General features: G+C 48.3%; 1 protein-coding gene across 2 annotated transcripts in view; it reads left to right on the plus strand.

Annotated features, from left to right (window-relative positions):
* TMEM120B (transmembrane protein 120B) overlaps positions 1-12,387 on the plus strand; it is a 44,035-nt gene that overhangs the window by 19,157 nt on the left and 12,491 nt on the right. For both annotated transcript variants that reach the window (XR_001919380.1, XM_018061285.1), the window contains exons 2-6: positions 308-426; positions 2,401-2,517; positions 5,588-5,647; positions 6,246-6,341; positions 9,356-9,445. Coding sequence is in view for 1 of the 2 variants with exons in the window: in XM_018061285.1 (XP_017916774.1) it covers positions 308-426; positions 2,401-2,517; positions 5,588-5,647; positions 6,246-6,341; positions 9,356-9,445 (482 nt within the window). In the remaining variant the exon portion in view is untranslated. The remainder of the gene's footprint in view (positions 1-307; positions 427-2,400; positions 2,518-5,587; positions 5,648-6,245; positions 6,342-9,355; positions 9,446-12,387) is intronic.

Here is a 12,387-nt window from a genome sequence, read left to right on the forward strand (position 1 = left end):
CAAACTGGATTCTGTAGTCACAAAGAGCTGACTCACTGGAAAAGACCTTGATCCTGGGAAACATTGAAGGCAAAAGGAGAAGGGGGCAGCAGAGGATGAGATGGTAGCATCACTGAATGAATTTGAGCAAACCCTGGGAGGTCGTGAAGGACAGGGAAGCCTGGCGTGCTACAGTTCATGGGGTCGAAAAAAGTCAAGTCGGACACGACTTAGCGACTGAACAATAATATACTCTGACACAAGCAGACTGAAAAGTAACCCCTTTATGTTCTCCTGAACACCCTGCCTGGGCTCTTCTATCCCTCAGGAAACTCACAGGATCTACAAGCAGAAGCTGGAGGAACTGAATGCACTCCAGACTTCGTGTAGCAGCTCCATCAACAAGCAGAAGACGCGACTGAAGGACCTGAAACTCACACTCCAGAGGTAGGCGGGCTGCAGCTCAGAGGCTCCCCTGGCTTTTAGGGACAGAATCTCAACTCAAAACTGGCTTGAGCCGAGAATGGAAATTTTAATGGAAAAAAACAGAAGTGGCGTCAAGCATCACTGGATCCAGGGGGTCAAAGGGTGTTTTTAGGAATTTGGTTTTTTTCCTCTCAATTCTGCCTTCCTCTTGACTGGCTTCACTTTCTGGCTGAGATGGTCACTGAGATAGCCACCAGCAGTGCCAGGCTGTTATCTTCTTAGCCTTTCTTCCTACTGGCTTGGCCACCTGAGCAGAATGAGAACTCGTCTTTCAGCACAAGTGCTGGGTGTGAGTCTCATTGGCTGGAGCTGCTCGTGTGACCATCTGTGACCCAATCGTTGAGACGCGGTTTATATAAGACTTGGGGTCTTCCCTGGTGACTCAGAGGTAAAGAATCTTCCTGCAGTTCAGGAAACCTGGGTTGGGAAAATCTCCTGGAAGAGGAAATGGCAACCCATTCCAGTATTCTTGCCTGGAGAATTTCATGGACATCCGAGCCTAGCAGGAAAGCCCATGGGGTTGCAAAGAGTCGGACACGACTGAGTGGTAACACTTATATGAGACTTGGTCCTGTGCTCAGTTTATGGACCTGGGGGATGGGACGGCTCTACTTGAACTACTTGGGAGGGGGAAGAGGATGAGGCATAGTTCCCACAGGACAGTTGTTATGAGAAGTCCTATCAGGCAGGCAAATAGCAAGTATCCTTCTCTCAGGCAAAGGGAGTTCACCCCACCAGGTCTCTGGTGTAGGGGGTGAGAGGTCCGGCATGCCTGGTGGGGATATACTTGAGCTTACGACCTAGTTCATTTCCTAAGGCCAGGATCACCTGTTCACTTCCTAGTCCCATGTCTTTGGTTTGGAAAGTGCTGTCATTCCCTGCAAGTGAAGGAGTCCAGTGATGCTGTGACCCCCTAGGGAGACAGGAAAACAGGCTCTGAGTGCCTTGTCCCTGGCCGCTTAGTTGGGCCTCCATTCCAGTTTATGATTCCTGGGTGATTCTTCCCTTCCCAATGGAAAATTTGGGAGATGGTTACTGATTATACTCCTAACCTTGACTGACCATTTTGGATATGGAGGCCCATTAGTCATGTGAAGAGTGTGGATGGTTCCACATAATGACATCACCACTCTTGGAAAAACATATCTCACTGATGGTAGGACCCCAGTCTTTCATCTGTCTAGGGTTTTTCATTCCAGGCACTGTTGATTCTTCTTTGTTCCTGGGGGCTGTCCTGCTCATTGTAGGATGTTGAGCAGCATCCCTGGCCTCTACCCACTAGATGCAAGTAGAACTCTCTACTCCTGTCTTGAGAACCCAGAATGTTCCCAGACAGTGCCTTCATGGCTTGGGAGAACTCCCATCCCAAGTTTCCCCAGTTGAGAACCGTTGGGTTGGAAGGTTGACTCGTGAGTTAGGTTCCCCAGGACCCCTGCTATTCTTCTGAGTATCTGTGACTTGCTTTTCTAGTTTTGAAATTAAATCTCACCAAAGAACAACAATCAGACCTTGGTTGGTTGACTGCTAATACTTTCAAAAGCTCTTTTCCTGTCTGCACTCTTCATAGCCATCAGGTTATTCCTATAGAATAGCGTGGAGGGTGGTATTGCCAGCCAATATCCCTGGAGCTCGTACTATGTGTCAAGTGTTCTAAATGTTTTACACTGCATTTACCCACTGTGTCCTCACAATGATATCGTTTACAAGGTAGGTCTGATGTTATCCCTATTTTTGAGGTATGGAAAAAAAAGCAGAGCGGTTAAAGGATGTTTCCCAAGGCTGGCAGGGAGCCAGCATCAAACCCAGAGAGTACAGCTGGAGAGCTGAGGTTGCCAGAAGCATTGAGATGGAAAGATGCAGGGCAGTGCCTAGAGCTTCTGGTTTCTTCATCCAGTCTGTGTAACGCTTGTCTCACCCCCACACCTCTGACCTCAGGTACAAGCGCCATGCCAGTCGGGAGGAGGCAGAGCTCGTTCAGCAGATGGGCGCCAACGTCAAGGAACGGCAGAACGTCTTCTTTGACATGGAGGCCTACTTGCCCAAGAAGAATGGGTAGGAGCTGGGGACCTGCCCTCACACCCCCAACACTGTACAGATGCCCAGGCCTGGAGCACCCGGTCTGCGTGCCTCTGACCTCCCTGCTGGGGTTGAGGAGGAAACCAGGGCAGGAAAGAGAAGGAAGCTTCCTTACATGACCCTCCATGAACCCAGGAGGGGACCTCAGCCCCTCCGTGTGGCAGTGACATTCCTGGAAGGGCTTTTTCAAGGAACCAGACAAAGGATCTGGTTCCCAGCCTCTGCCATCTGCCTGATGTCACCTGAGGTCAAGAGGAAACGTGTTCTCATTCAAGAGAACATCCATTGAGGGCCCCTGTATGCCTGGCATTGTGCAGGGGTGCTCTCTTGACGTCAGTCATTTCGTACATGCTCAGAGGTGCACTCACCTCTACAGCCCGGTGAGTGAGATCCAGGAATCCCTGTTCTAAAGATTCAGAGAAGTGGCTTTAGGAAGCATCTTGCCCAGCGGGCTTAGACTGGGTTAGGTTGAACCAGGATGTGAACACTGGACATTCTGACTCTGGTGCTTGTGTTCTTTCCGTTTTCCTTCTTCAGAGAAGTCCCATCTTCTTCCTCAAGTGACATCTCTGCCACCTCATAAAGATCCTTATAGTGTTGTATCATGACTTGACGTGGGTGGCTAAATGCATGTCCCAGGAAGCACCCTGACTTTCTTCCTGGTTTGACCCAGCCTTGAGTCAGAGCCTTCTACCAGAGGCCTTCCTCTTGTCTTCTCCTTTTTGGCCGTGTTTGGTTAAAAATTCCAGGCTTTGGGTGGTGATAACTTTCTGCAGAATGAAACAGCATGACCGTCTTTTAAAGTCAGATTCACTCTCCCAGCTCCAGTCTCTCTAGTCCTCTGTCCAGCTTACATTAGTTAGGAATCCTTGGAATATAAATGACAGAAAACCCAACTCAGAGTTGCTTAATTAATAACAGGACATTTGTTGACACATGTAACTAAAAAGTCCAGGTGCAGCTCTAGGTAGGACTGGATACTGGTAAACTGTATCCCTATTTATTTATTTATTTTTACTCTGTTTTGCAGTGTGTGAATTTTATTCGCAGGCAGGCTTCCTCCACAAGCTGGCCCCAGCAGCTCTGGGTTTGCATCCTACCTGCTTAGCAAATCCGGTACAGAAAGCCTCTTTGTTCTGTAGGAGTTCTGGGAAAAGTCCTCTTATTGATTCTCATTGGCCTAGATTGTGTTCCATGATCATGACTGACCCAATCAGGAGGTTGCACCACTTTGACTGGGGGAACCTGGGTCATGTGCCTTACCCTAGAGCCTAGGGGGAAAAGTGATTCTCTGAAGGGAAATTATACTGCCCTTCCAGGAGGTAGGGACTGTATGCTAGGTGAGAAAAACAGATGGTTTTCTGACACCTCTGCTCTAGATGCACAAGACTGGAAATCTACCTTGGTTTTACCCATAGCTGGAAGAGGGCTTTTCTGTTCCCTTTTCTCCTCTCAAACTTCTATGCATCCTTCAAAGCCCAGTTCACATGTTACTACCTCAGTGAAGTCTTTCTAAACCCCTCTCTCCTTCTGTGGAATTAACTTGTCTTCCCCTGAGATCTCCTAAACCCTTTATTTTCACCTTTATTAATTAGCATTTTAGGGGCTTCCCAGGTGGCTCAGTGGTAAAGAATCTACCTGCTCAGTGAGCGGTAAAGAATCCTGCCAGTGCAGGACCAGCAGGAGACACTGGGTTGGAAGGATCCCCTGGAAAAGGAAATGGCTCCCTACTCCAGTATTCTTGCCTGGGAAATCCCATGGGCAGAGAAGTCTTGGGGGGCTACAGTCCATGGAGTTGCAAAGAGTTGGACGTAACTGAGCATGCATGCACATAGCATGTTAGAGTACAGGCTGTTGTAACAGAAGCATCATGGCACAGTGGCTCAAACATGCGAGGCTTTTGTCCCTCACACATAGAAGTTCAGAGGTGAGTGGGCCAAGAATGTTGGGCTCCTGGGGTCACCTAGGTACTTGGTCCTTGCAGCTTACTTACTACTCACCACTTCTTTAGGAGTTGTTCTCATCTGCATGGCCAAAGCTGGGTCACACCATCGCATTCTCAACAAGCAGGAAAGAGGCTGTGGAGGGCAAGCAGATCCCTTTTTACAAAAATGTTTGCCATTTGCTAGTGAAGCCAAACACATACATACCATACGACCCAGAAATTCCACTCCTGGGTGTATATACACTCGGTGAAAATGAGTGCTGAATGTTCACAACAAGGAAGCCAGACATAAAAGGCCACGTATCACATGAGCCTGTTTACACGAAATGTCAAGAATAGACAAATTCACAGAAACAGAAGGTAGATTAGTGGTTGCCAGGGGCTGAAGGAGTGACTGCTAGTGGGTAAGGACTTTCTTCTTGGGGTGTTGAGATTTCATGTTCTGGGATTAGGTGACACTGATGTTTGCACAACGTTGTAAATATACTTGAAACCATTAAATTGTATAATTTGTTTTTAATGTAAACATGTTTTATGAGCTCACCTTATTATTTATTTTTTAGATTGAGGTAGACATAGCAATTTGATATTTCTGTACAGTACAAAATAATCACCACTAAGCTGTATACTTTATTTTTTATTTTATTTTAAAAAATATTTAGCTGCAAGGGAGGCTGGGAAACATGGTCTATAAGCCAGCTAAAATGGGGAGAAATGGGTTAATCATGATGGTCCTGACAGTTGCCATGTTCTCTAGTTAATCATTTTTATTTTCATATGATGTGAGAACTTTACCGTTGAGCTTAGCATCTCGTTTTCTAATATCTGGTGCTCAGTGCCATGCTTATTGTGCACGCGTACTCTGTAGCCACCAGGCTCCTCTGTCCATGGGATTTCCCAGGCAAGAATACTGGAGTAGGTGGCCATTTCCTCTTCCAGGGGATCTTCCTGACCCAGGGATTGAGCCCATGTTTCCTGTATCGGCAGCGGGTTCTTCACCACTGGGCTGCCCTTGCCATGCTTATTAAGTTTGAATCTTTTTGGTTGGGGCCCACTCCTGGGGTTGTTGGCTCGGTGGCCCTCACAGGTCTTTCCTTTCAGGCTCTACTTGAATCTGGTTCTTGGTAATGTGAATGTGACCCTTCTCAGCAACCAGGCCAAGTGAGTATCCCAGGCACCCCTCCACCTGATTTTATGGAATCTGGGCATTTTGCTCTTTCAGCTCAAGAGAGATGGGACCAAGCTAGTTTTTGCATTAAAAAAAAAAAAATGTTCACAGCTGGGACTCTGGCTTTTGGTCTTTCCGATGGTCTCTTCCTTAGTATGTAGACCACCTGGGGGAGGTTTCCTTCCTTCCTTTCACAGAGTTAGTACATGATGTGGACTGGACTGCCAGTTTCCCGTGAGAAATGGCCCCTTGTCGCATTCCATGACTTATCACACACATTCCTCCTGGGGCGTAGGCAGTCCTGGCCACCCCAAATGTATCCCATTTCCAGCGAAAATGGAGCTGTGGCTTTTCCACTACTGTAGGTGGTTGAGGAGGAGACCCTGTCTCAGCTCTTTGCCCATCATGGGCTCAAAACGTTAAACCCAGGAGTCCAGGGACAAAGGAAGCTTTGCACACTGACCCTCTTTCCCTATCGATCATTACCATTATTTCGAAATCTCTCCCTTAGTTTGATCTAACAGGTCAGGGATCCAGTGGGGTGATGGGTTATAGTGATGTGACCTTTCCTGGGGGTGTCTGTCGCTGCAGATTTGCCTACAAGGATGAGTATGAGAAGTTCAAGCTCTACCTGACCATCATCCTGCTCCTGGGTGCTGTGGCGTGTCGATTTTTCCTTCACTACAGGTGATGGGGTGTGTTGGTATGTGTGCAGGGGTGAGGGAGGTGGGCCATGAGAGAAGGATCCAGGGTTTCTCTTGCATCTCCAGCGTTTGGTGTGATAAGGTATAGGATAGAGAATGACCATTTATTATGGGAAATAGGAGTTCTGTCTGCCTTACAGCCATCCAACAAATATCTACTAAATGGTTGCTAAAGAGGCCTTATAACGTAGTAGTTAAGAAAGAGCCCACTGTGGTCCATCCATACAATGGAATATTATTTGGCCACAAAAAGGACTGAAGTACTGACACGTGCTATAACATGGATGAAGCCTGAAAACATGGTGCTGAGTGAAAGCGCCCAGAGGCAAAAGGTCACTCACTGTATGCCCCCATTCATATGAAATGTCCAGAATAGGCAAAGACTATAGAAACAGAAAACAGATTAGTGGTTGCCAGGGGGTGGTGGGGAGGCAAATAGGGAGTGACTGCTAAGGGCCACAGGTGAGAATGTTCTGGAATTAGATAGAGATGATGGACGCGCCACTTGGTGAATATACTAAAACACACTGACGTGCATCCTTGAAAAGGGTGAATTGTATGGTCTGTGAATTGTATCTCAGTAACAAAAATAGAGGTGGTAGGGGGTAGGATGGGGAGCCGAAAAGAGGAAGGGAGGAAAGAAAGAGAGAGACCACAGATTCCTGGGTTTGAATCCTGCCTTCGAGACCTACTGGCTGTCAGGTGGGCAGGTTGCCTCTGGGTGCCTCAGTCTCCCTCTCTGTAAAATGAGGGTGACACCAGACCCTGCCTCACTGGGTTGTAGTGACAGTTGAGTGCATTAACACTGCACGTGGCTGTGCCCAGCGCCTGGCACCCAGTGGCACGGTCGAGAGGGTCAGCTGCTCCATTTGCATGGGACAAGGGAGGTGAGCTGAAGCCGTCAGTGAGCCGAAGCCACGATCCCCCAGGGGGTATTGTTTCCCCCTGCCCTGGCCCCGGGTTTCCTGCCCTGAGGGGAGGCAGCCAAGTGTGGCTTGGGCATTTGGCCCACGTGTCAAGAGTTTATTTCCTGGCAGGCACTTGGCTGGGAGTCCAGTTGCTGGGCTGCCCACTTGAGTGTCCAAACAAAGGTTCTTTCAGGCCCGGAGCTCGTGCCTACCTGCTGCCTTGGGCCGGGGCCGCTTCCCTGGAGGGCAGAGGCTGCTCATGTCAGTCATGCCCACTCACGTGCCCCCAGAAAGGGGGCAGAAGTTCTTGACGTGCAACCAGATTTCCTGGTGCTCGGACTTCTGGGGCCCTCAGAGGACAAACCTGTGGTGTGCGGTTGAGTGCTCAGGCCCCCTGAGGGCCTGGCATCACCCTGTCTCCCATCCCTTTCTGTATTCATTTCCTGGGGCTGTCGTAACAAGGCATCACAAGCTGGGTGGCTTAGAACAACAGAAGTGTATTTTCTCATAGTTGTGGAGGCCATAAATCTGAAATCAAGGTTGGAATCATGGTTGGCAGGACTACACTCACTCTAAAGACTAGAGGAGGAGCCTTCCTTGCCTCTCCCAGCCGCTGGTAGTGGCTGGCCATCCTTGGCATTCCCTTGGCTTAAGGCTGTTTCACTCTAGTCTGTCGTTTTATGGCCATCTGCCCTGCGGCCCTATATCTCTCTCCTGGTCTTCTTATAGGGACGCAGTCTGTGGGTTTAGGGTCCACCCTAACCCATTATCTCCTCATCTTCACTAATTATATTTACAAAGACCCTGTTTCCAAATCAAGTCATATTCTGAGGTTCTGGGTGGATTAGAATTTGAGCAGGGGGGAACACTGTTTAGCTGACTATACCTTCAATGGCTTAAAAAAGGGCAAGGCTGGGGAGCTGGATGGGCAGCACATCTCTGAACCTCAGTTTGCTCATCTGTAAAATGGGAAGTTGTTGTTCAGTCGCTAAGTCGTGTCCAGTCCTTTGAGACCCTGTGGACTGCAGCACACCAGGCTTCCTTGTCCTTTACTGTCTCCTGGAATTTGCTCAAACTCATGTCCATTGCGTCAGTGATGCCATCCAATCATCTCATCCTCTGACACCCTCTTTTCCTCTTGCCCTCAGTCTTTCCCAGCATTAGAATGTTTTCCAGTGAGTCACCTCTTCACATCAGGTGGCCAAAGTATTGGAGCTTCAGCATCAATCCTTCCAGTGAATATTCAGGGTTGGTTTCCTTTAGGAGTGAGTGGTTTGGTCTCAAGGGACTCTCAAGAGTCTTAACCAGCACCAAAATTCGAAAGCATCAATTCTTCAGCACTCAGCCTTCTTTATGGTCCAACTGTCACATCTGAACATGACTACTGGAAAAACCATAGCTTTGACTAGACGGACCTTTGTTGGCAAAGTGACATCTCTGCTTTTTAATACACTGTCTAGGTTTGTCATAGCTTTTCTTCCAAGGAGCAAGCGTCTTTGAATTTCAGAAATGGGAAATAATACTGTCTTTGTTTGGGTTTCCCCAGAAGAAATCCCCCAAGAAAAGCATGTGAGTGCCAATAATTTATTCAAGATCCCAGTAAACACTGGTAGGGGAATGGAAGTGAGACAAGTAGGGTTATCCTGTGGGCACCTGGAGTTCAGTGCTGCTGGGGAATAGGGGACAGCAAAGGACAGGCCTCAGTTATTCCCCCTCAGGGGTGAGGGAGTGGGTGGTATTTATCCTCCAACTGCTGTCAGTTAAGGGAGGCTTGACTCTCACAGAGTATTGCAACCTGTAGCATTCACGCTATAATTGTCTACAAAATAAAAAATGGAACAATGTAAGTGAGCATAATACAATTATCCATTTCCACAGCCAAATTTAGTTATTACCAACACTGAGGAAGGCACATTTCCATGTATTGAACTTCAAGGCCCTACTCAAATGCCATCCCTTCTTTGGGGACTTTCTTGTCCTGGTCTGCTGTTCAGCTTTGCGTGTGCCGGGGGTGGAGGTGGGGCGGGGGGACAGCTGTCCCTGGTTTCTCATGTCTGTACCCCTCCCCGGGGCTGTTTCTCTATGCCAGGGTGACAGATGAAGTCTTCAACTTCCTGCTCGTATGGTATTACTGCACCCTGACAATTCGGGAGAGCATTCTTATCAGCAACGGCTCGAGGTAACAGGGGGCCCAGCTTTGTGGGGTGGTGTGGGGGAGCCAGAGGGAAATCTGTTGTGGAGGTGAGAGCTTTCACCCTCACCTTGCACCCCCTTCCTCCGTGTGGGGTGGGGGTATTCATGACTGTTGAGAACCAGGGAGGAGGAAAACAGTGTCTGCTGCTGCAGCTTCACGTGCAATGGTCAGCCTCTTGCTTACAAGAAACCCTAACTCAAATAAATGAGTTTAGCACAATAGGAAATTTATTTTCTCACATCAAGGAATGGGTCCATTAGCGCTGAGTTCAGGGAAGGCTTAATCCAGGCATTCAGACGGTGTCATCAGGACCCAGTTTCTATCTCTCAACCATACCTTCTACTGTGTTCTTTTCGTCTCGGGTTCCAGGGAGGAGCACCCAGCAGCTCCAGGCTCACATCTTCATTTCTAGCATTCCCAGCAAAATAAGGCACATTCCTGTCTCCCTGGAGTCTCCTTGGGTCCTGTTGGCACTCACTGATTATCTCTGAGCCAGTCGCACTGCTGTGATTGGCTGGTTGTGAGCCTTGTGCCCACCCCCAGGGCTGTCAACCAGCACCGCAAAGCTGAGTGTCAGGAGAGGAATGGTTCCTTGGAGGAAAGTGAGGCTACTGTCACCAGAAGCTTGAATGGACTCTGGTGAGAAAAGTGGAAGGTCCCGGACAGAGAGATTAGAGTATCAGGACTGAATTAAGACCCACGACTTGCCACTTGTAGGACCCATTTCCCATGGGTCTGATGCCTTTTGAGGGTGTCCATTTGAACCCCTGCATACCATTCTTGGCCCTGTTTTCCCTGAAACAAAAAGTAACAACCTCTCGACCCTCCTCACTTCCTTCTTCCTGGAGGCTGGTAAGGAATGGCCAGGAGCTGTGTATTTAAGATTGGGGTGTTTGCCAAACCCCGGGATAATTTGCTACCTTCTCACTTCTCTGCCAGTGGTCACTCATGGCATATCCCTGCCCCGCCAGCCTTACCCTGAACATAGAGCTGAGAGGTAAGGACCAGGGGAAACTGCTGTTCTTAGGTATGCAGCCCTGTAGCATGTAGCCCTTTAGAAAAGACCAGTGTTTCTCAAACTGCACTCATCCTTTACCATGTCCAGCATCACCTGGATGATAGTTTTTTCACAATTTAAATCCACCCTCTTTTTGTTTTAATTTTTAAGTAAATGTGAATTTATTTTAAAAGGAAACTTTTATTTTACCACCATATGTGGAAAACCAGCATCAATTGCAGGAAAGAGGAAATAGTGTAAAAATAGAATTTCATTTTCATTGTCTAATTTATTGAAGTCAATGATTCCTGCTTCCTGAAGGCTCTGAGCCTGAGGCTTGCTATCTCTCTTACGTGTGTGTACATGTGATAAAAGGGAGATGAGCAGATCTCTATGTATGTATGTATGTGTTAATTGCTCAGTCGTGTCCAACTCTTTGTGACCCCATGGACTACAGCCCACCAGACTCCTCTGTCATGGCGTTCTCCAGGCAAGAATACCGGAGTGGGTTGCCATTCCCTTCTCCAGGGAATCTTCCCAATCCAGGGATTGAACCTGGGACTCCTGCATTGCAGGCAGATTCTTTACCATCTGAGTCACCTGGGAAGCCCAAGAGCAGGGGATTTTGTATATTAAAGATGTCCTGGTATTGTCTCTCTGACTTAATCAGGAGAATGGAAAGAACAGGCCTGATGACTTCTCACCACGTGATTCAGTATCATCTAGTGTTACATGCATATACCATCTAAAACTTGGTGGCACATGCCCCATGCTTTGGGAAACACTGGAGTCGAAAATCCTACCAAATCAATAACATTTGTAGTTTTCCTTAATTTTAGTGATTGTATTTTCACGCTTTGGGGCATGGTTGGAGGGGACCCAGGGTAGTACATAGTTGGGAAATGGGCCCAGGGCAATGGGCCAAGCTTTCTTGTTACTAATTCCCTTCATGCTCCCCTGGGCTTGGTGTTGGGAGTTTCCTCCTCCTGATGAACTCATATTAAGAATGTTTGGGGGCATGCTACATCTTTAACAGTCACTAACACTTGAATAAGAGTTACTCTTGTCCCTTTTTTCTTGTATGACAAACTGTGGGTGGGGGGTTCCCTGAGAGAAGGGAACAGGTGAGTCGAGGTCTCTATAAGTGTGGAGCACACCCAGAAAACAGGGAGGAGGAGTAAAGGGGGCAGTAGGATTCCAGAGCCACCTCACTTGCCTGATACCTCAGTGGGGCCTTCTCTGGGGCCTCCCTAGGGCTTGTGCTCTGATGGGACAACAGGAAGGGCTATCACTGAGCTGGTAATGCAAAGCTTTGTGTGTGGTCCAATCTGTCCCCGACCTGCCATTTATTACACATTTATTTTAGTATTTTACATTTTATTTTATTTTGCTGTGCCACAAAGCATGCAGGATCTTAGTTCCTTGACCAGGGATCAAACCTGGGCCCCTGCAGTGGAAGTGCGGAGTCCTAACCACTGGACCACCAGGAAGTCCGCATTACACTTTTATTGAGCAACTTCTAAGTACCAGACACTGAGTAGGGACTCCAAGATAGCTCCCACGTGGAGCCTTTAGGGAGCACTCAAGACCATTCATGGCAAGTGTGCTTCAGGAACCACACTCCCCCGGGCCTGCCTCCCCAGTCTGGCCTTTGGCACAGATCTGGATGTGCTGGTGGTGGGGACCGTGGGATGAGTGGGGTGGGCCTGCACGGATGTCTTATTTTCTGGAATGACTACGGGAGTTGTGGTCAACTTGTGGGAGAGGGAGGCCTGGCAGGTGGACCAAAGTTGGGTGATTAAAACTTGTGATTCGTCCTCAACATCTGTTGAATAGTTAGCCTCCATCCTCCCCCACTCCTTCTCAGAGCTGATTTTTCTTCTGAGGGTGGGCACAGGAGATGCCTGTGAGGTTTCCCCTCACACTTGGC

The sequence above is a fragment of the Capra hircus genome, chromosome 17 (genome assembly GCF_001704415.2).
Source record: "Capra hircus breed San Clemente chromosome 17, ASM170441v1, whole genome shotgun sequence".
NCBI lineage: Eukaryota > Metazoa > Chordata > Mammalia > Artiodactyla > Bovidae > Capra > Capra hircus.